Consider the following 25,368-nt stretch of genomic DNA (forward strand, 5'->3'; position numbering starts at 1 on the left):
GTGATTCTGGACTTGATTGCATAGTGGGTAGTGTCACCTGGTATCACTGCGTGTGTGTTTATTTTGGTTCTAAACTACAATAAAACCTTGATCTCAACAAAAACTGTATTTTGTCATTTGGTTACTGCCTTTAAAAAGCACAAGTCTTTAAAGACCTGTACTTGTTTTTTTAATCAACCAGTTATCACCTTTTTGAGAAAAAGCACCTGCTCAAGCATAGATTTATTAGATGAGACCTTGAATCCATTCAATTGCCCTTTAACTGGGTACAAAGTCATTTTTTTTTCTATTTTCCAGAAGTTTTCTAGATTCTGACAGAGTTTGATGAAGGTGTGAAGGTCTAAGGCAAAGACTGCCTGGTTGGCAGTTTTCTAATGACTATGCCTTCCACCACCATCATGTTCTGATTCCATCAGAGAAAAGCAGGCAATCTTGAAAGTCACAGTAAAACCAAGAAGAAGGGTGGCCATGCATACATCTGACTACATGGGAATACTCAAGAACAATGAGTTAAATGATATCTGCTTTGTGGTTGCCTGCCACAATGCTGGCATCCCATAGCAGGGTGCTGGTCTGAATCCCAGCTGCTCCATTTCTGATCCAGCTTCCTATTAATGTGCCTGGGAAGACAGCAGAAGATAGCCTAAGTATTTGGGCTCCTGCCATTTCTACGGGAGATGGAGTTCCAAGGTTCTGGCTTCAGCCTGGCCTGGAGGTGGTTGTTGCAGGCATTTGGGGAGTAAACCAGGCAATAAAAGATGGATCAATTGATTGATCTATCTAGCTACCTACCAATCTATCTCTATCCACCCTTTTTCTCTGTTGCTCTGCCTTTCAAATCCATCAGTCATTAAAAATGGGTTTGACAACTTGGCCAAAGACGACATGATGACTGTTTCATTCCTCCCTTTTTCTAACCACACAAGATGACCCTCAAAAAAAAAAAAAAACACAGGAACAAAAGGAATACAGCCTACTAGATCTGCTTTGGGGAACTAGTTTCCCAAAGAACAAGACAGAGATGAGTTGGTTTCCCCCAAAGCATGTTATTCATGTCTCAAAATAAGACGCATGTCTCATGGCAAGGTACAGTTATTTTAGTGAGGCAGGATGAGGATCTTGTAAGGGAAACAAAAATGAATACATGAGTGTGTGGGAACAGGAAGTAAAATAAGCAGTGACTTGCCATCTGCCTGCCGGCATAGATGTCCTCACATCCCACCGCCTGACTGTTGGTTCCATTTTTGGTTTGTTTTCTCCTCCAGTGTTTTAAGAGATGACAGATAGGTTAGGAAGACAAGAGAGGGATAAACGGGCTTCCATTCACTAAGCCTGTACTATGCATGTGGTGCTTTCTTCCTAGGACTTTCGTGAATTCCCACTATGACCTATAACGTAGGTGCTGTTAACATTATTGTACAGGCAAGAAGACTGAGTCAGAGATGGGACAAAACGACCTTACTCAAAATCAGCAATAAACCAGGTCAGGGAGTGAATGGAGTTTGATTCTCACTCACTCCACTCTCACAGTGTCTCCCACCCAGTGAAGCAGGTTGGATCTCTAAGCAGCAGAGGTACCTTGAGACTCATGAGATACAAAACTTCAGCTTTGGGTGTCTACCAAGTGTTCGTGGGTGGGAAAGGGCAAGGAAAAAGAAGACATGAGGATGCACAGTCTTAAATAACAGCACGTCCTCACCTTCTTGCTTCAAGTGAGTAAGAAAAGGAATGTCAGCACAATGTGGCAAAAGTGGCTCAACCGTTTCCATCCCAGTCATCACAATCCAGAATCCTCCATGTTACATAAGGACAGAGGCAGAGGAGTAGAACAAGAGAGGGTTGAGAAAGTCAGGATGAGGTGGGGCAAAGCCGCTCTTCTACCCCTCTAGGAGTTGTATGACCTTGGGTGAGAGTGAACCTCTGTGTAAAATGTTAGAGTCTTCATTGGGGGAAGAGGGGGAACCACAGTCCCACCTCATGGCTTTGCTCTGAGGATTAAATGAGCTGCTTCAGGAACTGCCCAGGACAGAGAAAAACCTAAGAACCTAACTACTCACTAGAGTCTTTCAGGTGATTTGGAACATGTGTGGGAACATAGGATGAAAAGATGTTTATTTTGGTGCAACACATATTTTCGACAAGCATTTTGAAGCCCGGCCTCCTCTTCATATGAATGGATTTCTAAATTTTGTGCTTAGGTAAAATTCTTCATTTCAGTTTTTTTTTCTCGCAGCACAGACATTTGGCCCGGCAGTTGGAACACATGTTAAGAGGCCCACATCCCATCTCACAGTGCTCATTTTTGACTCCCAGCTCTGGTTCCTGCTTCCTGCCTATGTGGATCTCAGGAGACAGTAACGATACTTCAAAAGTCATTCAGTCAGCTGAGTGGCCTTGATGGAGAGCCCAGCTGCCAGTACTGGAAGGGCACAGTTCTAACCATAGTAGGCATCTGGACAGTGAATCAGCAGATGGGAACGCTTTCTGTCCTTCCATTCATCTTTCTCTTGAAAAATAAATAGATGAGTGAACCAATGAATGAATAAATCTAGTTTGTCATCAACACCCTCATTCATTATTAAATGCAATAAGATGATGAATGCAAATATATATTGCACAATCAACCATAAATTTTAGGTGTATTCCAAAAGTCCTTAGGAAATGTAATGAAAAGATAATGCCAAATTTCTCCTGAGCTTCTGGAAGGTCACTCCTCTTAATCCTCGCTTTGGCACACAAACCTTCAGAGGCACCTGAACCAGCCATCCTGAGGGTTGGCTTTGTGTCCATGGACTCACCGAACCAGTTCTGCTTCCAAGTTTCTGAATGAACAGTAACAGAACCATGAGCACAGAGGACCTGGTGGTGGCAGGGATAGCTGCTGGCCTTCAACTATGACCACTGCATTACCTGAAGCACTAACTGTGCAAACTTTTCAGGGCTGATGTTCCCAAGAACTGTGTCACCATCTACTGTGAACATTCTGAAACGGTTGCTCATGTTATCGCATCATACTTTCTGAACACAGGGACAACTCAGCCCCCTGCGCCACCTGAGACTGTTTCAACCATGGCTCAGGCACCAGTAAAGAGAATAGAATCCAAGAGAACATGACTTACCGAGCCAACTTCTGTTTAAGTATACAGACACAAACACTGGGGGGACTGTGAAGAAATCTACAACAGAGTTCACTTCCAGCCAGAACCACAGCTTATCATTGGCTGCGATAAACTGCAAGAAAGAAGAAATAAAAGTAATTTTTAAAAAATGAGAACCAGGGTGCCAACATTTAATTGACACTGTCTCACCCAAGGACAAATTCTGAGTTTCCATTAGGATGCAGAGGAAAATGTTTTGTGCTTCCCATATCACATACTCCTTTTCTTTTTTTTTTTTCTTTCTTGCTTCATTCCTTCCTTCTTTCTTTCCTTCCTTCTTCCTTTTTTTCTTGATACCTGGCCTCTTTAAGTTAGCCTGGAGTAAGCTCAGTTGTTACATTTTTCTATGATTTTCTATAGCCTCATATGAAGCTTATGATCTCACAGTTATTAGAATGTAATCTCCCATTCATTAGAATCTATAATGTAAATATACTTGACTGCAAAGCATTTATGTATACATCCATGCATACAAACACATATATATGCAGATCAGTGTAATCATGTTTTATAAACAGGATGTAGCATGAATCCGCCAAGCTTCATATTCTGCCACTTTCCCTGATTAACCCTCACAATTGATATCTTAGCCAAATGATCATTGCTTTTGCTCTTGAACTTCGTTTATTAGGGGAACAATGTGTCCGCATCTTGCAACTGGGGAGAAACAGTTGGGCAGTGGAGATATCATCTTTATTTTCACCCCTTTCTTCTCATTGAAACATAATTAACCATGTATTCCAGAAAGCACTTCTCTAAGGAAAAGACTCTCCCAAAGTGAAACTTAGAATGCAGGTTTGTTGTCACTTCTGGAAACCCTGGACTGCACCTTGCATGAGAGAGTAGAGACTGACAGAGGGAGATCTGAGTCCACGTTTCACATGCCCCCTTCTGACACTAAGCCAAGCTGCTCCAACTTACCCGCAAGCCAAAGTAGAGGAGGAAGAACACGTTGAAAGCCATGTCGATCTGTAATGTGAAATCTTTGTAGAAATTCTGGCAGGATTCTATTGGGCTATTAGATGGGAAGAAGAAAAAGAAAGTGATGAGTGAGAAGCATCGTCACATCTTCTGCTGCTGAGAGACGGTGGTTCGCAGGTAGGAGATGGAATGAATGTTCATAAAACATCTGGTCTTTTTCCCCCCTGGTATAATCAAGCAAGCATCATCAAGGGGTGATTCCATTCAACCATTCAGTATTTTCTTCTTTTATTTTCTATTTTGTAGTTACACTTAAGATTGTTGTTCTCTTCATTCAATAGGTGAGCTAAGAATCTAAAGAGGATCATGCAGTTCTTGAAGGAAGAACGAGCAGGAGGGACAGGGATGACCCAATCCCTTGATTTGTATTAACCCTTAAAGAACTGACTTCTTTCACAGAGTATTTATTAGAGCTAAAAGACGTTTACTTCCTTCAACACATCAAAGTGGAGCCCATTTCCAATTAAACACAGTGGCTGTCCTTTAGAGCTTTTTAAAGACAGTGGTTGGGTAATAAATTAAGAACCCAGGAGCATCTCAGGAAAGGTGTAAAGAGAAGATCCTGGGTGGCATTCTGGGTAGACTAAGCCTGGGCTTCCCTGTGGCACCCTGATCTGGGGAAAGAAACATTGCCTAACTGGGTAACTTGAAGATGATAAAACCAAAACTTTGAAGCAGTACTCTAAGGGTTAATTCTGTTGTTGTTTACAGCATGCATGTGAACTGGCTTTGTGTAAGAGTCAAGCAGCCACCACAGACCCCAGCACACTCTAATTTGTTCCAGAGTAGGCAGTTCCAAAAGGTACTACTATACAAACTGGTACCCGGCTTTGATGTACTTTTCTTGCATCACATTGATCGATGTGTGAAAAGCTCCAAAATTTGGACTGGGTGGGAAGCAGGAAAGCCTGCCAAGCATCTCAAAACTGTGATTGAAAAGTCATAGAGCACTCTCATCACTCAGTACATGGTAACACCCATGCCAAGAATAGCAAGGTGAGGCAAGGGAAAGGAGATGGAGTTTAGGAGAAAGCAAAATACTTTCCCCAAATGGGAAGTCACATGGACTTCCTCCCTCCAGGGCGGAGGAGAGCAAAATTAATTCCCGGGCATTACCAGTTTGAAAGTGGCTGTCTGTCAGAGCAGTCAGTATAGTTGTACCTCTGTAAAAACAATGCTTGGCTGTTCAACAGGCAGGAAGGGGTCTGTGCAGTGCCAGAAGGGGAATGGCCCATTTAGATGCCTGCTAAATTCAACTGTGGAAATCTCTGCTCGTGTTACATGCACTGGACTTATCCATTTTTCATCTCAATTACAAGTCAAACATGCCCTTTGTTATCTCCCAAAACACAAATATGTAGTAAAATGTCCAAGCAAGCATTAAGAATAGCCTACATTTGCATTTACAAACTAAGCAGACTGAACAAAAATAGCACTGATACAATTCTTTTATAGGAGAAATGACAGCTGCCAGTTTTGTTTTGTTTTGTTTTTTACTAAGATACGCAAGAGGAAAGAAAGACAATATAGAATTGAGTTAGTCCAATGTGGAACTGAGGCAGGAGCAAAAGAAGTTAAACATTACATCCTATCACAGCTCCTTGTTGGATCTCCATGCTTCAAGTTCATATGTGACACTGCTGCAATTCTCAGTCCATGGTGGAACTCTGCTTCAAGAACAAGACTTATAGGTGCACGGGTGGCAGAACTCCTAACCAGTTGCAGTGAACAGATGTATGAACTGGGTGGACCAGAAATCCTCTATAGATTCTAAGGGTTGACCAGACAATAAACATCTGTGTTGTGCTACAGGGCCTCTGTCACAATGTGCTGTGTATGTGTGTGTGCTCATGCAAAGCCCTGAGCACATGTACACACATCCACACCCATGCCCCAAACACTAGTAAGTGAGTAAGGTTAGGAAAATATGTAAGTAAATGCTGTACTTGCTTTTTCACTTCTTCCAGTAAGGACTTAGATTAATGAACACACAGTTAAGCCAGTAAGAAAAACTCTGGTTTGCAAATCTTGAAAATCCACCACTGCTTCACCAAGGACAACACCTTACTGACCTTACTGATATCTTCACAATGGTTGCTATTGGTAGAATTTTTTTTTGGAGGGGGAAGGAGGGCATCCTATGAGTTCTCTAGCTCTTATTAGTTTCATGGTCTCTGCTGAGATTCATCTAATTGGAAAAATACTTGCAAGCCTATAGTAGAGAATGAAATATTTGGGAGAGAGGTGGGAAGCCTCAATACTGAGGTTCAACATCAATGGAAATAGATATTTTAAAAAGCATAAGGAATTGGACTGTAGTAATTTCTTTCCATTGGCTGTTGCCTTCCTGGTCATGCTGGGTTTCTCTCCTAGATAGCCCATCATAAAGGCATCAACTAGGGGACCTGAAGCTAGAGGACTTGTGTTGTACAACATAGCTCAATAACGCCCTTGATTTACAGAAAACAGTGTTAAGATGATCATGAGCCTTTCCTGTGGTCCTCCTTTTGAAAAATTCAGGTATGACTGAATTGTTCCATCATTATTGATGGAATCCTAGACTTCAGGGAGAAATAGTATGATGTTGTTGAAACAAGTTGTTTTTCCTCTGGCTGAAACCACAGACTGTTACAGAAGGCAACTGATAATATGGACAGATTCAGTGGGTAGGAAACACAATACAGAGCCAGGCCCTGGGACCCAGGTAGGACCAGGTAGGATTAGGAAATATTTTTATATTTCTTTATATATCTGTTTTGCTTGCCACAAGAGCCTCAAGGAAAATATTCTGCCTGGTATTTTGAAGTGGCAGCAGAACTGTTTATCAGAATCCCCTCTGAGATAAATCCTCCAAGTGCCTATAGTTCATGGATTCAGACAATCAGAGACCACCGAGTAGAGATTCCAAAGCCCCATTATCTCATTACCCAAATGGAAACAACCCATGGAGAAGTTCAGCGATCTTTTCAAAGGCAAAAATATAAAGCCACAACCAAAGGGCTGGCCATATCAATCAGGATTTATTTTCCTCCTCGGGAGACTTGATCTTAATGATGAATGTTCACTTGAGGACAGGGAATGAAACACACATCTCTTCCTTTTTGTGCAAAGGACTGTTTCATGGTCTGGGCACACAGGAGTTTTAAGAGCTAGCAAAGGAATCATATTTTCATTGAAACTACAAAGGAAACGGCCTTTGGGTCTTACACTGTACTGTAAATGGTCATTCCAGCTTAGAGAAAGCTTTGTGTGGACCTATGTTGATAATGGGGGAAAGACATGATTTTAAGAATCTGATGGAGGATATTATTTCTGACTCTAGTCTAGAAAGTGGACTTAACCTAAACTGCTCATGTTTAATGAATGACTTAATAACTGGCAGGCTGATGGAATGTCAATTCTCAGGCTCCCAAGCTCCATGAATCAAGTGTGATACTAAAATCCTAGGTAACGTTAGTATCCTGACCCAGAATCTATGATGGAGGCACCCTCGAAAGAACCTCAACACGGGGCTGCTATCTATAAGGTTCTTCAGTGTAGGAGAGAGGTTGAGATACAAATCCTATCTCCTCTTGAACAACAAGCAAGGCTATCCTCAGGTGTTAGATGTTCTCTGTAAGTGAAGATGAGACTCATCCAGCATGGGAAACATCTTCTTTTGCAATAAAGGTCTTTAAACAGGAGGATCCCACTGCCCTTCCTGGAGATTGCCTCGTAAGCTTGCCTAAAAGCCAAAGCACAAGGCTGACAAGGGCTACCCAGAGTTTTGTTCAAAATGCAGTGGCCTTAGGACAGAATCTCACTGAGCGGACTCCAGACCTCTCCATTGCTTGTGGCAGGGAAGGGTCACCCCGACCTTCTCACTTCCTGGTGAGTCCTGAAGTCTGTTTTCCCAGCTCTCTAAGGCTGGCTCCCAACCATGGGATGCTGTTATTTCATGGACAGGTAGTTTTCAAACTTTGGCTTGTGGTTAGAGAATTTGCACAACTTTGCTGGGCAACCAACTGTAGTTTCTGCATTATAGGTCTGGAGAAAGGATCCAAGAATTTGCATTTCTAACAGTGTCCTGGACAATACCAATGGAGGCTCTCATCCAGAGAATCCACTTTGAGAACCACTGCTCCTGAAAAACTCTTGCAGCTACATGCTAATTACAGGTGTCACTACTCAGACCTGCACAGAGATGATTAAGCATTTGAGCCTGCCCCCAGATAACCAGCTGCATACCACTTAACTACTTGCTGAGATCAAGGGGTGGAACAGATATTTTCAGTTTCTGATGGGAACAAGGGGGTAAAAATTAAAAGGATACAGGGAGATAATTACAACACCATCAGGCAAGCTTCACCAGTGGCTGCTGCAATTAACAATCAGGGAGTCCATGCTGAGCACATTTTTAGCTGAAGATTAAAAAGAAAGATGATGAAGTAGAGATGGGGAGGTAGCTTCAGAGACCATGGTTTATAAGGGATAAAAAAACGTTAAGCGGCTTAGGAACAAAACAACAACAGCAGACATTTGAGATGATTTAAGAGGGAAGGGACTGGCTGAGAAACAAAATAGCACTTGGTGAAAATAATTTCCAGCATTCAAATTCTCCTCACTCTCATGGCTAGTCCCTTATTAAATTGAACGAGGCCCTTTCAATTCCCACCAGGATTATGGACCACCAGAGTCTGGGCCCATGGCACCACACACATGAGTCAATTCAATATGCCTCAAGATCCTAGATTATTCTCTTTGCCTTGCCTCTGCAATGTTGCCAGATTAATTTAATTAAAAGATGTCATTCATCCAGTATTATGACTCCCTCCTGTCTTCTACATCAGCTGTAAGTCAGGCTGTGAAGAACCTTCAGATCCTGGCCTCCCTTATATCTCCCACTTCACTGACTACTATGCTTCAACCCAACCCCTTTGCGGTATACCGTGAGCTGGCACCTTCGTAGTGTCATGCACATGCCTCACATAGCCCCAGTTCTAGATCTGGACTTTGGCAGTGGCCCTCTTCAAATGTTCTCCCATCTGCAATCAAACCTTAGACAGTCTTGAAGGTAAATTCAAAGACTCATCTCAGCAAATAATTCATGTCTTCATTGATCTCTTCTTTCTATGGATTCCTATGCTATTGGAAGCAAGGACTTCTCAATGGACTCACAGTGTTGATTCCTATTGGATACCAGATAGTAACAGGAGGAAACTGTATACAGTTGAAACATGCTGTCACATATTGAGCCTTACAGTGCTGGGGGGTGGTGGAGATATTTTGCTTTAATCCCCATTTTGTAGACAGAGAAGTGGACGGTCTGATGTCTACCGAATAAAGAGCATGGAACTAAATGGTAAATTTTGGAGAGACAATAATTTGACTGTCATTCCTCCTCTCTCCAGATGAACTATGGTCTCATTGGAAAGGAACAAGCAGTGCAAAGCATGAAACCTCCCAGCTAGAGTCTTGCAGGGAACTTTTACAAAGACAATGAGTATTGCCAAGTATACAGGAGGTCAAACTGCCCTAGGAAAGAAACTGGGTGTGTGTTGGATAATCTGAAAATATTCACAGGAGGTTGACCTGTCCAACATACTCCTAACCACTCTGTAAAGACTGTTATATGGGATAAGAAGCCTGCTAAGTCCTTCTTGGCACTTCATGATGCTGAGATATGTGAAGACTGACCCCAGCTATTGAGAGAAAGTTCTGCTTTATACAGGAGTAACTCCTAGTTATCCACCTGCTTAAAGATGGATGGCTTGCAAAGGTTCCTATTTTCCCCCCTTCAACCCTTTATTATGAAGAAAAAAAAGGTGTGTACATAGTGAAGGCTGCTATTTAGGTACTTTGGTCCCTTCAAAATCTGTGGCAGATCCCTGATAATTGTGTACTCCATTCCCATCCTACTAAAATAAAAACAGGCAACACCCTCAGGCATGGGTTCTAGAGAACCTGTCTATAGCCATGTGGGGGAATATGTCCATAACTGGAAATCTCCCTGGTAGCATCTAGAGATATTGGGTCAATTAAGTGCCTCGATTTTCATGCCTACAAACAGGAGGAGTAGCATCTAGTGACGAGATTGATTTTAAACAGAAGGCAAGACTTGGCAATAAATGCCAATTCAGAAATCAATGATTTTATACATGTAATTTTAAGTATCAGAAAAACAACTTGCAAGATAATAACAATAATGGATTTAGTATAAAATGTATGACACAAATTAATCATTGAGAAGGCAACAATCTTTATATAGAGCATATATTTTGTCTTCTAAACTGGCCAGGTCCTGACTAAACCCAAGCCAAGAGCCTCACACCCCTTTGCTTTTCTCAGTACCCTTATTTTTTGACCTGGTCAGAGAGGTGTGCTTAAGAGTTTATCTTTCCAACACTGGTTCTTTTGGTGTTTATACTAAATTTGACTAAGCAGAATCAAATATCTTCTATTGACTAACATTAAAACTATCCCAGAACATCTTGGAGCATTTATCTCCTAAGATATTTTCTTGACAGGTGGGATTATGTTCAATAATTCATCACTATTAATAATAATAAAATTAAATATAGAGTCCCTTGTTTAACCTAAAAAATGCTTTTCTGAGATATGGCCGGTAATGGGAATAGGAAACATTTTTTGTTTCCTGACCTTTCATGATCCCAAGCCAGTTGGTTTGATGGCTTTGTTGGGAAGTGCTGGAAAAAGGGTTTGTGGGAATAGGTCTATTGATCTTTCTGATGGCAGCAGGCTTCTCATTATGCTTCTCCAAATTAAGATGTGAGCCAATAACCACACACACTGGCACTGTCAGAATCACACTGATGTGAACTGGAGCCTACAGGAGGTAATGTATTAACTCACTGAGCTCTGCAATCCCTATCTTTCCTACAATCTGGAGTTCTGAGTAAAATACGGAATCCTGAACCAAGAATCACAAGCATTTGTACGGTTCAGGGCAGCTACCTGAACAATTAGTCCAAAGAATGAAGCAGTCTTCTAGGAGACAAAGAAAATGACATAGATTGCTGGTGCAGAGAGCAGAACATATCAGTTTCTTACATACTGTATTTTTCAGTGAAACATGCTGGTAAATTGTTTTCATGAAACCAAAATGGTGAGATCCCTACCACTTTCTTGGGGAGTTCTCCCTGAATATTCTCTAAGGAAAATTCCACATTTGCAATAGGTGGACCTCAAAAGCATTTAATAGGTAGGTTTGGAGCTTGATGGATGATTTAGATTCCAGCTATACCATTTATTAGCGGCATGATCTTGGGCAAATAATTTGACTTTTTAATTTGGTTTTCTCATCTGTTAACTGGAGATAAGAACACAGATTTCAAAGTTGTAAGGAAAAAACTGGATGACTAAGCACTCACAAGGTAATAGCTATCTTTATAACTAAGAAATAATAGTCATAATAACTGTTGATGGAAAAGTCCAAAAATCACATTTAAATGAAAGGAAATCAATAGACTCAATTATTGCTGTGCTTTATTTCATGTCTGTTCTAGTCTATCCTTATTAGGTGTTGTAAAGCAAATGTCCAAGAAGATGGACAGTTAGCTATTTTGGGAGATTTCATCAATATGTATGGTGATTCTAACAAAGTATTAATTTTGAATAATACTAGGGAAGAAACCTAGGGAAATGATATTTCCACAATGTCAGCTGAATATTTTCATCAAATACTAAATAATTAACCACATTTTCTTGAGAGAGAAAGCCGCAAGTCATTTTAATGAATGGCCACTGGAGGCTGCATACTCTTTTCTAAGGTTTTAGCAGAGAGAGCTTCCTTTTCTGGAGGAGAGACAGAAAGAGGCATCAGTCACATGTCTTCCAAGATTTCCAATTATTTTTATAATAGTATTATTTCTCCTCTACTAGACTCCTGGAACGACGTGCAAGGCAACCTCTCTGCTAAGGTTTGCTTTCTCCAGCTTGTCTACAGACTACAATTATTTCAATCACAGCTGTTCCCAGAGTAGAATTAGTGCTCCTATTTGCCACCAACTTTCATGTAATAAATCAGAGTTTTTGGCTATTACATAAAACAAAGTCTTGCCAAACAGGTGTTGCCTGAATTAGTTTTCACTAAACTGTGAAATCACGAGACACCAATTCTTACTCATTTCCCTACCTCTGCTGATACCAGCCAGTTCTCCTTTATTCAACTCTGACTTATCCAGTAGAGAAAAGGCAGGAGAAGCAGATGGCTCAAACCATATTAAATGCACCCACACACACTGCTGTGCCTGTAACAGGAGACAGATGTAGGTTCTCCAAGGGCAGGGTCAAGGAATAAGTATGCTGTGATACCTGGGACTGAACACACACAGGCATGCCGCCTCACATTTCCATAGCCCTGCAGCACAAACTCAAGCTCCCTGCACCACTCCCACCACACCCTGGGGGCCATCCAAGGGAACAGGACAGCCTAGTGGAAGTCACTAAAGGCAGGGAAGGAAGTGAAGAAGGGAGAAAGTCTTAGAACTGAATGGGGATCTGGAAATTCAGACACAAAGTCTGGCATGTGGAAACTGGGTCCCTTGACTCCTAAAGTTTTACTCTTCCCACATCTGGAATACCAAACCAGAGGACTAATCCAACAGCTACCCTTGACTCTGGTAGCTTTTTTCCCTGAATATTACGTTTTGCTACATACATTAAGAGGCCGATAATCCCCTCTAGCCGAAAATAGCAATAAGCTCCTGTAAGGCGGGAAGCCATGGTTGTGTTATCATTTTTTTCTTTTTTCGACTTTACTTTTATTCAAAAGGCTGATCAGTCTTACAGAGAAAAGGACAGACAGACAGAAAGATCTCCTATCCACTGGTTCATTTCCCAAACGGCTACAACAGCCAGAGTTGAGCCAATCCAAAGCCAGGAGCCAGGAGCTTCTTCTAGGTCTCCCACTAGGGTGCAGGCTCCCAATGCTTTGGGCCATTCTCTGCTGCTTTCCCAGGCCAATTAGCAGGAAGCTGGATGGAAAGTGGAGCAGCCAGGATACAAATTGGTGCTCTTGTGGGATCCCAGTGCTTGCAAGGTGAGGCTTTAACCATGCAGCCATTGCACTGGGTCCCAGTATCATCATTTATGAAGAGGAGAATATCCTGGAGGAGGCATCTTGGAGCCTGAGGCATTTCGGCATTGAAGTTTCCCAACTAAGCCACCTTTGTAAATACAGCATATCAAAGGCTTATCAGAAAAAGTTTGAGCTGTCTATCGCCAACAACTGGCCAATTGGGGAAGAGTTGAGCATGGCGATCCCAATTCCCACTGCTGAACAGGCTCTCATATCATGGTGGGTGGGACTCCTTTGGGCTGTTATTGGGTGCACCCTTCAAGATCCTTGTCTAACCTTTCTTTTCCAGTGTTTGTCTTACAGTCTCTGGATCACTTTAGTGTTTTCTCATGAGCCCTAAGTTCCTTTCCCCTGTCTACCTCCATGGCCTTGTCATACTTCTGTCACACAAGGACAGCTGATCTTGGTGAGGCCTCCTTGCCTGGAGCCTCCTTCAGTGTAGGAAAGCTAATACTACCAATTCCCTAGCCAGGCCCAACCTTTTCTGGGATCTAGACCAGAAATCCAACTAGATGGCTGGGAATGAAGGTTCTTGAGAAAGCTTCCTTTTCTGCTTTCACTATATTGAACCAGAGTTATAAGGGAACTTCAACAATTCCAGCCTTGATGCTCCCTAGCCACACTTGCTCTCAGGCAGAGTGACACATCATCCTGCCTGAGTCTACACTAACAACAGCACCAATGCTGTAGACTGGTACTGATGTGAGGGAGCCCATGAGCATCTGAGAAAATGATGTAAAGGAAAACAGCTGCTCCATGCTTTGGCTAAATCACTTTGAAGAAGACAAAACAATGCACAAAGCACACATATTCACCATGAGAATATTAAAAGTTACACAGGAATTGTATACATGATGTTGTATTTTTGGCATCTTGAGGTTGATTGTTGTTGTTGTGGTGGTGGTGATGATGGTTATCAAGATTTTTTCTTGATAGTAAAAAAAGAATTCCCATAGTTTTTTCTGACCTTGGCATGGAAAACAATTGTACCTTTCTTGCAAGATGAAATCAAACAGCTGTGTTTCAGCCCTGTCCTGAGATGGCTGCTGGGGTGTGAATGTTTTGTAAGTATTCCTATTTTGGAGTTCGGTTGGGAGCTCAGGAACCTCACGGCCAGCAGGGAGAGCCTGAGATGTTGCTGATTAGAAGTCAGGCGACTGCGTAGTACTGAGCAGGATCATCCCTTAGGAATGTCAGAAAGCAACCTGGCCAGTGGAGACCATGACCACCATGGAAAATCAGAGGTGACAGCTATTTTCAGGAACACATTGTCCTCATTAATGGAGGAGGCGGGGAGGACTTGTCAAAACCAAACTCTGGGATGACACAACCCTGTCTTTAAATAAGCATTCTAATGATTTCCTTTTCAACTACTTCATGAAAACTTCTTTACCCCTGGAAAATATACTCCATTTGCGTATTCTTTTCTTTTTTCCTTCTCTTCTTGCTTCTGGCTAACACTGGCAACCATTCACTTATCACAATTAATGTCCTGCCAAGGCCTCGGGAACAAGAGCAATGTCCTGCCATACCGACGTGCCCTCACTTGGCTTTCAGGTCCCGATGTGGAAAGGAATATAGCGAGCCACATGCTCGTTGGGGTGCCGTTTCTCTTTCCTCGTTTACTGCTGCAGTTCCGCTATTGAATTTCATCGCTGTGTCCGACAACCTCCAGATATGCTCTCCCACACTGTACACGCACCTCTGGGTCCCCAGGAGCCAATTTTGCAGGGTTTTCTCCTTTGTCTCCGTGAAAGGATCACTTCTCCTGACTCGCTTCAGAACTCTTTCAGTGCAGCAGCAAGCACTGTGTGTTTTGTCCAAGAAAGAGGAAATGGGCTTCTTTTTGAAGAACCGCACAAAGGAGAATCGCATGTCTCCTTTATCAAGCCCTGAGATGAAAGCCCACACGAACTGAGAGCTTCCAATGTGCTGGTCAGAATCACCTGCCCGCACAGGTCAGCAGGATGTAGAATTCCTTCCATGCTCTTTTCAGAAATGGAAATGTCCCCATACAAAGGACCTTTTTGCTGGTTACCAAAAAAAATGGATTATGTATGAAATTTGAAGTAAACCCTGTTCAATAGAGTGAACAGGATATGTTTAGGTGAACAGGGGAATAAAGCAGTGTGGGAATTTCTTCAGTCTCCTAAGCCCGCAAGATAGAATGAAATAATGATTTATGGGAGAAAAATACAAAATAAGAACCTTCATTTTTGCCATATTGGGACATCTTGTGTAATTTTCGTCAAAGGGACCCTGATGAGATGGTACCAGGAAGAATGCTCTGGAAGCTTCTGGATTCTTACAGCAAGAAAATGCTCTCTACTTTTCATTTTTTCTCAATTTACAACCAAGCAATAGCTCAAAAGTAAAGGATCTATTTACTTGAAATTAAAAAAACCCTGTGAAAAAATAGATACTGAAAATCATTTTATGAAAATCCATCCTTAGAATACAAGGGAGAAAGAAGTACATATTAAGAAAGAAGTTTAAGGGGCTGGCCAGTGGGCTCAATTTGCTAATCTTCCACTTTCAAGTGCCAGGCTGCCTTATGGGCACTAGGTTATGTCCTGCCTGCTCCTCCCTGTTGTTGCCTGGGAAAGCAGTGGAAGATGGCCCAAAGCCTTGGGACATGGTACCCACAGGGAGACCAGGAAGAAGCTGATGGCTTCAGATAGGCTCCGCTCTGGCCATGTGGCCATTTGTGAGTGAACCAGTGAATTAAAGATCTTTCCTTCTGTCTCCTTCTCTCTGTAAATTTACCTTTCCAACAAAAAATAAATAAATCTTTGAAAGAGAAATGTTTAAAAGCTCTCAGACAGCCCTAAGTCAAAATGTTATCTTTCAACAAGAATAGAAAATGATCACATTAATCAATGAAGCAGAATGCAGTGCCAACAAGCTTTAATAACTATGATATTCTATAGTACCACTGTTGTACATTTTTAAAAGTTGAATTCCTAAATATAATAAACTTTGAGGAAGGCAGATGATTGTACTTGCCATGGCATTTAGCTTATGCAAGCAAAAAAAAATACTAGGCAACATTGTTCAGAAAGATGTGCAAGGGAGTGTGAAAGTGGTCACCTTGGGCACATCCAAGAGTTGGGAATTTATAGGGCTGATCCTCATAGAGTTACCACTGAGAAGCTGATCTTCACTTCTAAATGCCTTTTTTTTTCAACACACATATTTTTAGCAGATTCATTTTTCTCTCTCCCAATATTCAGTCTTGAATTTTCACAGAACAGAGTGGCCTTGGCAGTACCACAGCAAAATGGGAGTCCACCATGACATCAAAGGGGGAAGTCCTCAACCACAGCACTTCAGTATGTCCAAATGCTCCCCACTTCACTTCCATGCATGCGTCCAGTGCTCACTGCATTCAGGTCGCCAGGGAAAGCATGTCAGCATGCATGGGCAGTGCAGGGAAAGAGCTGGTGAACCTGGAGCTGACAATCGAAAGGGTGAGGTTGAGGTTGCATCATGCAATGAACACCACGGCTTGGCCTCGGCTGCCATGCAGAAAAGACCTACATCAAAGAGTCTGGTGTGCGGCTCCTGGGTAAGAGTCGATATGAGAGAGGTGAGTTACTTCAGCAATGAAAGACACGGGCAGAAGAATGTTCAAACCACCATAAACAGTACACTATACAGAGTGCTGGCGTTCCACGCGAGAAGAGGCAGCTTGGGGGACAAGGAGGTGAGGGACAGGGAGACGAGGGGAGGACAAAACTAGTTGTTCCTCTGATGAGAGTGTTTCCCTGGCCGCCCTTACATAGGCATGTATTTTTATCACATCCCCTGCATGAACAAATAACCTCATGAGGAGTTTAACAACAACCATCATTGTTAAGATAGTTTGAATATTAGGATGAGTTAGGTATCAGTGACTTTTAAAATGCACACCATGGTTTCCTGCAGTTATAGTTCATTACAGAGGCAAAGCTGAGGCTGGTCAGAATAATAAGAGACAGTTAAGTGCCCACAACCTTAACACTGGTCACAAACCTCATGACAACCTGCAAGGTGTCACGTGGCACTAAAATGGTCATGAGCAGCCATGAACCATCAGGTGAAGCAAGGGTAGGTAACTCTATGCAGTGACACTCCTCAGAAGTCATCCATGGCCCTGAATTTAAACTCACTCCTAGAGGGAACCATCTTTTTGTTCATCTCCGCATGCATGACAGATCACATGGCAAGTTACTCTCTGTAGGTTGACCCATAAAAGAACCTTACTTACAGGTGAAATTCCTGTAGGTATTGTTTAATCAAATTCCACCAATCAGAAAGAAAACACCGTGTAACATTAAAGAAATCAAGACACTCCTGGGTCAGCAGACACCCAATGAAGTTCCCCCTCTACCATCAAGGCTGCCTGGAGCTCCAAAGGCAGCATCTAAACTGTCTCCTTGGCAGAATGTCTGCTTTCATTTTCTTGCCTGTTTGTCTTTCATGAGCTCTGAACACAATGGGTGTATTCCAATTCTAAATCGCAGTTACTCCCACCTGGCTCTGACTGTAAACAGTAGGGGGAAAGCAAGCCTCATACTTTCAAGTTATTTCTCTTCACATCTTCTCTGCTCTGTGCTTGATGACAGCCTGGACAAGGCACCCTAGGCCCAGAGCAGGTGATCTCTGTCTCTGCCCTCCCTGCCAAGGGAGAACTGAATGCCTACCGAACTTGATCCCTATGGCACAGAGTGCAGACGATGAGGTTGAAATGAAATGTGGCAGCTGCTTTTACACACAAGTGCAGGTAAGAGATGCTTGTGGAAGCAGAGATCAGTCTCTGAGCTTTGAGGCAAGAGCTTGAATGTTGAGTACAAACTGATCAGGGATTGGAGGCAGGAAAAGGTTCTGAGGCAGAATAAGCATGTACATACGGGGGGACATGGTGTGTCTGGGGGAACCCAGGGACGCTGCCAAAAGATGCAAGCCTAGAGAGGCTGAAATAGCATGTAGGATCAACAAAAATGAGGAGTTACAGGAGATGGGGAGTGGAGAGACAAGGAGGCACCTGTGTCTAGTCTTCCATCTCATAGGAGACTCAGAGTTGATAAAGTTTAATGCTAAAAACCAAACAAAGGCTTAAACGCAAGAGAATGTTAGCATTATCTGTATTTTATAGCAAATTAATTCCTGGAACAATAAAGAGAAAGAACCAGAAGCACGAAAATGTGGAGGTAATGAGGTTGTTTTGTCAAATTAAATCCTAAATAAAAAACGTCACCCATGGCAGATACTAAGATGAAAATGGTTGCAGTACAAATAAGACATCCTAACATCCTGTGGAGTGCCACCTCCCCAGGGCTGCATGCTACCAGGAGTTCTTTAGGAGAGAAGATACAGACTCACAGAATCACAGAGTCCTGTCTCTTAGCATGTGTCCTATCACCACATTAATTACAGCTGCTTGTGGCACAAAGAAACCACAGCACAAACCCCCAGATTTTTATAGAACCCTCCCTGTTCATATGCTGTATTCTCTGCTGTTTGGAGGGTTGCTCCAAATAATAGCTAGATCTACATGATATAGACATAATTCTGGACACTGAATGGGACACATGTTCACATTGGATACACAACGGCAGGAAGAGCCAACACACGCGCTCACACACAACCATACAGAATTGTGGTGAGTAAATATTCTCTGAACCTGTGGTTCATCCCATAAGAACCTGGTTAGCAAGATCACACAGCCACCTGATGGAATTGCCTTTCAAATTTCCACCCACTGTGTGCACAGCTAGGCTTCAACAAGCATAAATGATCTGGCTTTTGCTTCACAAAATTCCTTCCTGCAAGGACTTACACATCCTCGGCTCCCAGAATGTGATGACCTGACAGGGTGAATTCTAGAGGGTGACACTTTTGTCAAGTAAGATTAAAGACAGCAAGAAGGAAGATGTCCTTCTCTGATAAGATATTCTGTTTGGAAAGTGACAAGTCTGTATTTGTTGGGAACTCAGTATTCTGACTCTGTGTTGTGGTGATCGTGGGGTTGTGCATGTTTGGTGGATTTCCATATCCCCTGCCCACTGTGGTGTGAGGTTCCCGTGAAGCCAAGACAAAAGTACAAATGCTGGCATGGGAGACATGAATCTTCTGTAAGCCAGCTGTGGGTAAGAAAAAAAAAAACCCATGATGCTATGAATATCAGAACTGAGATTCCCTAAAGCAATGGCCACTGAACCGCTTAGCAGCCACTCAAGGAAAGCAGCCATGTGGGACAGTGGCAGGGGCAGGTGTGGGAGCATGGCTCTGACAAAGCAGCAGTAGAACAGGGTGTAACTAAAGCTGCAAAGCCAAGGCCTGATCCAGGCAGCTGCCCACCTGCTGAGAACAGAGGACAGGAAAGAAGACTGCCTTGCTCTAAGAGTGTGAATTATTCTAGTCACTGATAATGCCCTTGTTCTTTGCCAAATGGGGAAAAGAAGGAGAACCAAGCAGCAGTTTTCTTACTGTTGTCTTGTACAGCAAACAAGTGTGCACACACACACACACACACACACACATAGATGAAACATCACAAAGGGAACTGTATAGCAACATCAAAGCTTGGCTATCTTCCCCACATCACCCACCTGTCACCTTTGGAGCCAAAAACAACGAGGAAATTAGAAGGTCTTAAAGCTCCCATTCTTCTCCCTCAGTGTCTTTCCAGGCAACTCAGTCCATGCCAAAGGTGCCATCTTGGCCCAGAAGATATGCTAAGCAATTGTGGGTGCTGTGCACTTTTCGTGTAGGAATTAGTGTGGGATGGGACACGATCATGACAAAGTGAGAAGGACTTTGCAGTGCACAGTGAGCTGCTAACTGCAGGAACAGAACAGACTCATGTTCAAGGATACTTTTATTGCACTGGGGAGCAGGGAGTGAGGAAGGGCTTAAAAGACCAAACACATAGACAATTAAAAAAAACCAAACATCTGTATTTAAAAGTAATCAGCTGAATACTAATAGTTTTGCAGTTGATTTTGAACCTCAATCTATGTCATTTTAAAATGAGTACCATTTTAGAATACATTAATATAACTTCTGGTATTTGTGTTTTATTTATTTCTCTTGCTTAAATCCAGCTTCTCACAAGCGCATTTCTCTGTGCTGATTTCTACATTGCTGACTGCTGAGGGGATAACAAAAACCTACACAGGACAAAATGTCTCAGAACCACGCAAAAAAAGGTGCTGCAAAACATGGCAAAAGTCAACAGAAGGCCTGTGTTGGAGTGACTGGCCTTGCACCAATGTCAAGGATCCTCATCCTGACAACACCCTGTAGCTGTGTAACATGCAGCATTGCCACTGAGGGCAGCAGAGGAAGATATACATAGAAACTGTTCTGGTTTGGGAACTTCTTGTAAAGCTTAAACTATTCCACAATAAAGTCATAAACGAAAAATCAGATATTCAACTATTGTGCTTCACTGCAGCCAGAACAGTGTCAGGTAAGTGATCTAGCTGTTGTCTTTAAAAAAGAATCTCCAAGCCAATTTCTTTGAAAAGTATTTATGTGGCACTTGGTATAGGGGTAATACTGTATTTGATTAAAAAAAAAAGCAAAGAACTATAAAAAAACACAAAGATACAAATCAATATTAACCACTCTTCCCTTTCTCAAAGGAGGATTGATCAAAGTAAAGCAAAGCAAAGCAAAAAAAAAAAAAAAAAAGCCTGCCAATAACTATAGATCATTGACATCAGGAAGCTCCTAGAATGAATCCAGAGATCTCCCTGCAAGTAAATGAATGTCAGGTTACAGGAGGCACAGCACAGCACCGCAACAAGGACCCCATGACCCATTACTTCAAATAAACTCATCCTGGACTGGGCTTGCGTTTTTCAGGATCTTGCCTTCCCGTCCCAGAGCTCATGGGTTGCTATGCACTAAGGAGCCAATGACTGACACCTGCTTAATTCAGGTACAAAGTTATACTAAGAATCATTCAGTGTAGAGCAGGGAGGCGGGAGGGAACTGGTGCTGTAGTGCTGCAGCGTAAGCCATTGCTCACAATGCTGAATTCCATATTAGAGTGCTGGTTCCAGTACGAGCTGTTCTGCTTCCAATAGAGCTCCCTGCTAATGCCCCTTGGAAAACAGCAGGAGGATGATCCAAATGTTTGAGTCCCTGAACCCATGTGGAGACCTGGATCGCATTCCTGATTTCTGGTATCAGCCTGGCCCATTGCTAGTTGTTGAGATGATTTACAGAGTGAACCAGTAGATGGAAGATCTCTCTCTCTCTCTTTCTGCCCTTCAAATTAGCTAATTAATTTTTAGAACAACTTAGACTTTAAGCAATAACCAGAAAGGCTTCTAAAATGAATATCTAAACACAACATTTTAAATAGGCTTCAGGTTAAAAGCAGAGATGTGATGGAGTATAAAGATCTTCACAGCACTTCCCAGTCACCCATGGATGGCCATCCTCTCACCTGTGAAGTGTTGCTTATCCTAGCAGTACTGTGGGCCATTAAGCCAACCTCAAGAGAAAGCAAACCGGCTGGGTCCTTAGAATGCAAAGTACTTTATACAAAAGAGATCTACTGTTTTTATCTTTCTGAGATGCTTCCAATAGGGACAAAAGGAAAGTGGAGAAAGAAGAAAAGAATAAAATTTCCTGGAGTTGACAGCCTCAGCTATCCTGACATAGCTATTCCCTGCAGGTGGCTGGGCTCCTATGGGTCTACAACTTCCACCCTTGTCTTCTTAAAGAATAAATAGCTAGAACAGCTTGGCTAAGGACAAATGAATCTTGCCAATGCAGTTCTTGGAGAACCGGGAAGCTCCTATTTTTGGATGAAGAGGCCTATCCGAGTTATTTATTGCACAATTTCTTTAGGAGCTTCTTAGCCGGTAGAGGACTGAACACTCCCAGGAAGATCTGGTGTGTGCTAGAATGAACACCTGCTAAGAATGCAAAATGTCCCTGCACTCAGGCCCTCATTTGTTACACTCTCGTTATTTCTATACAGACTTACTTGAATAGTCAGCTGTGTAGTCCTTTCCTCCAGAAAGGCTTCTGGGCTTCTCCCTTTCTTCCTGACCCTCGGACTACAGCACTCATCACTCACTCAATTGGCTGTGTAGCACTGGGTTGTGTGAACTCCTTGAGGACTACAAGGTGTCTGCAGAGCTGGCCTTCCATAAATGTTCAAGAAAGAGGAAAAAAATTAAAGGATGGAAGAATGATATGGAAGAATCTAGGTGAAAAAGTTGATGATAAACCAACAGTATGAAGATGAGAAGCCATCTTCCAACATTGCTCTCCAATGGCCCTTGGAGCCCGTTCAGACTCTGATGTAAAATCATATGACAGTGACATTAGCTATATATATTTACAAGCCCTAGAGAATATGATGTTTTCACAGGACTGATTTCAGGACACCTTTCTTGTCCCATGAGAGTTCCAGGCTGGCTCACCTAAATATAAGGGAAAGCACAGGAATGATCCAAGACTAGCAAGATTCACCATTCAGCAAAGCCACAGGACCTTACCGCCATGAAAGGACAACCTCTCAAAATCATCAGAGGAGATTTTGACACCCCCAGTAGGAAGGCATTTCCCAAGGAGTTTGATTTCCCTGGGTCACTAAATACCACAAAACTGAATACTGAAAACACCTTTCTCTTAAGCTAGTGGATATATAGTTTTCTCTTTTTTTGTGTGAGGGTATCTAAGTAAGGAATATATGAAAATAATACACAGAGCCCATTGGAATCCCAGCGCATTTTTTTTCTGTTTGCTTCAAATAATAGATTCGGGGCTCTCTAGCTCAAGAAGTTTACCTGAAACATGACACAGAGTGAACTAATCAGCAGAAGCTAAAACTTCTGCACACCAGAAGTTGGGAAATAAGTTCTACACTCCTGATGACCCTTGACGGCCAGAATCAAATGTTCAATTAACACGGAAAGACACAAATAAAAATGTCCATGTAGAAAACACAGAGAAGTTTGGATGGTGACTCTAACTCCAAGAGTCTTTTACTAAAAAGATCAGCCTTACTGAGTAAGGACCAGTATTCTCTCATTCTTCAAATGCTGCTGAATACAGCATATTCTAACTTTCAAAATATGTAGCAATTTTAATAGGTTTGAATACAGCCGAAGGTGCTTCCTATCATAGTTTTATTCCATGATGCACATTTGGTGATGATTCTATCAGCGAGTCCACCTAAACCAAGCATTTAACTCATTTAACAATGGTTTTCTTTTCCCTTAATTTGTTCTCTAAGTTCAATATAAATTCTGATGGGCAGTAGCTTCTACATTTTACTGTTTCTGGATATTAAGTGGATTTAAACAATCAGGAGTCTTTTCTAAAATGACAAAAGAAACTTTCAAGTTGTCATTAGTGTCTGAAATATCATGCCCCGTAGAGGCAATTTGGAATGACTGTTAGGAATGATGAGTGAGACATTATCAGAGAGGTGAAGATGTAAGATTGTTGACTATGAGCAGTAACAAAGTTGTATGAATCAATACATTGCCTTTGTACAAAAGAAACCACGGCTAACATGATATCCCAGGGTGAGCAGAACAAAACAGTCATTTCCCAGGACCATTTGCAGACAAGTCAGCTTCATCATGAGAAGGGAGAGCATTAGCTTGTGCTAATACACAATCACATTAATACAAAATAACTTTTCCTTGGTTAACACAAATCTATTAGTGTCAAGGCGTCTAAATTAGTAAACACCATCACTGCTTGAAAGTGGAAAAAACACTTTCATTGTGTCCTAACTCATAGTTAACTCAATAAAAGAGTACTTAAAATTATCAACTGACACTGATTTCATTGTTTTTCAACTCAGTGGAACTGTTTTAGAATTCACTGAGTGGAACTGTGAAGCTTAAGTGAGTTAAAATACGGCAAGCACTTCCACAGCCAAGGACACCTGGTGAGGGCTCACTAACCATTAGCAGCTGCTGATTTTAATGGTAAACGATAACCAAGTATCCAGCTGCTCTTGGGCAGGTCTAACTGCAGAGTGCACTCCTTCTGCCTTGACCCTTTGCCCACTATACCAAACTCACCTCCTTTCTATTTTTCCAAATCCCCCAGTTTTTAGTCATTGCCACTGGAACTCAAGCTCCATGAAAACAGAAAATCTATTTATCTTGTTGTTTCATCAAAGTCTAGATTAGTGCCTCGGCACACAGGACAAATCCATAACTGGAGGAAAGGAGAGATGGAGGAAAGAAGGAGAGAAAGGGAAGGAAACATGGCCAAAGCCCTCGTTCAACCTCATTAAGTCTACAATCACTCCTAGCTCCCTAGATGTTCCCTGCGTGGAACCACACTTGCTGCTACTACGAGGCTGCCTGTATGTGAGTTCCTACATCCATAACATTCACATGAAAGGATTTTCATCTCTCATACTGTAACCCCCGGAGTCCACTGACCATTTATTAAACTGTCCTATATACACCTGGAAATATATTTGACCTCTATATTGGATCCACACTTAACTACAGAGTTCCAACCTTGTTTCAAGGCCAGACTCCTTCCCAATTGCTCTTCTATGCTATGTGAAGAAGACACTGACAACCTGTCCCATGTGAGTTCAAAATTCTGTTATTATCTAGATATAATAGAATACTGCCTATCCCCTAAATAAATTGTACTGCCACACTTAAAGCGTGCTTAAGATACCAGAATAGGGCCCAGCGCGGTGGCGCAAGTGGTTAAGGTCCTCACCTTTGCACACCCGGGATCCCATATGGGCGCCAGTTCTATCCCGGCAGCCACGCTTCCCATCCAGCTCCCTGCCTGTGGCCCGGGAAAGCAGTCGAGGACGGCCCACAGCTTTGGGACCCTGCACCCGTGTGGGAGACCCGGAAGAGCCTCCTGGCTTCGGATTGGCATAGCACTGGCAGTTGCGCTCACTTGGGGAGTGAATCATCAGACAGAAGATCTTCCTTTCTGTCTCCCCTCCTCTCTGTATATCCGCCTTTCCAATAAAAACATAATAAAAATAAATCTTAAAAAAAAAAGATACCAGAATAGAACACACCATGTAATTTAAGAGTTAAGTCGTAGCTCTTAGATTTGTGCTTCGGTTACTAACCATATCACCTTCAGTTTCTTCAATGGATTAGACAAATCACAAGAATGCAACTGCATGGAATAAGTTTG

General features: G+C 42.3%; 1 protein-coding gene across 26 annotated transcripts in view; it reads right to left on the reverse strand.

Moving 5' to 3' along the window:
• KCNMA1 (potassium calcium-activated channel subfamily M alpha 1) overlaps nucleotides 1-25,368 on the reverse strand; it is a 664,040-nt gene that overhangs the window by 270,219 nt on the left and 368,453 nt on the right. For all 26 annotated transcript variants that reach the window (XM_040976116.1, XM_040976108.1, XM_040976123.1 and 23 more), the window contains 2 exons: nucleotides 4,080-4,173; nucleotides 3,120-3,231 (listed from right to left, as the gene is read on the reverse strand). In XM_040976116.1, coding sequence (XP_040832050.1) covers nucleotides 3,120-3,231; nucleotides 4,080-4,173 — 206 coding nt within the window. The remainder of the gene's footprint in view (nucleotides 1-3,119; nucleotides 3,232-4,079; nucleotides 4,174-25,368) is intronic.

The sequence above is a fragment of the Ochotona curzoniae genome, unplaced genomic scaffold (assembly GCF_017591425.1).
Source record: "Ochotona curzoniae isolate NIBS_2020 unplaced genomic scaffold, NIBS_Ocur_1.0 contig_2692, whole genome shotgun sequence".
Lineage (NCBI taxonomy): Eukaryota > Metazoa > Chordata > Mammalia > Lagomorpha > Ochotonidae > Ochotona > Ochotona curzoniae.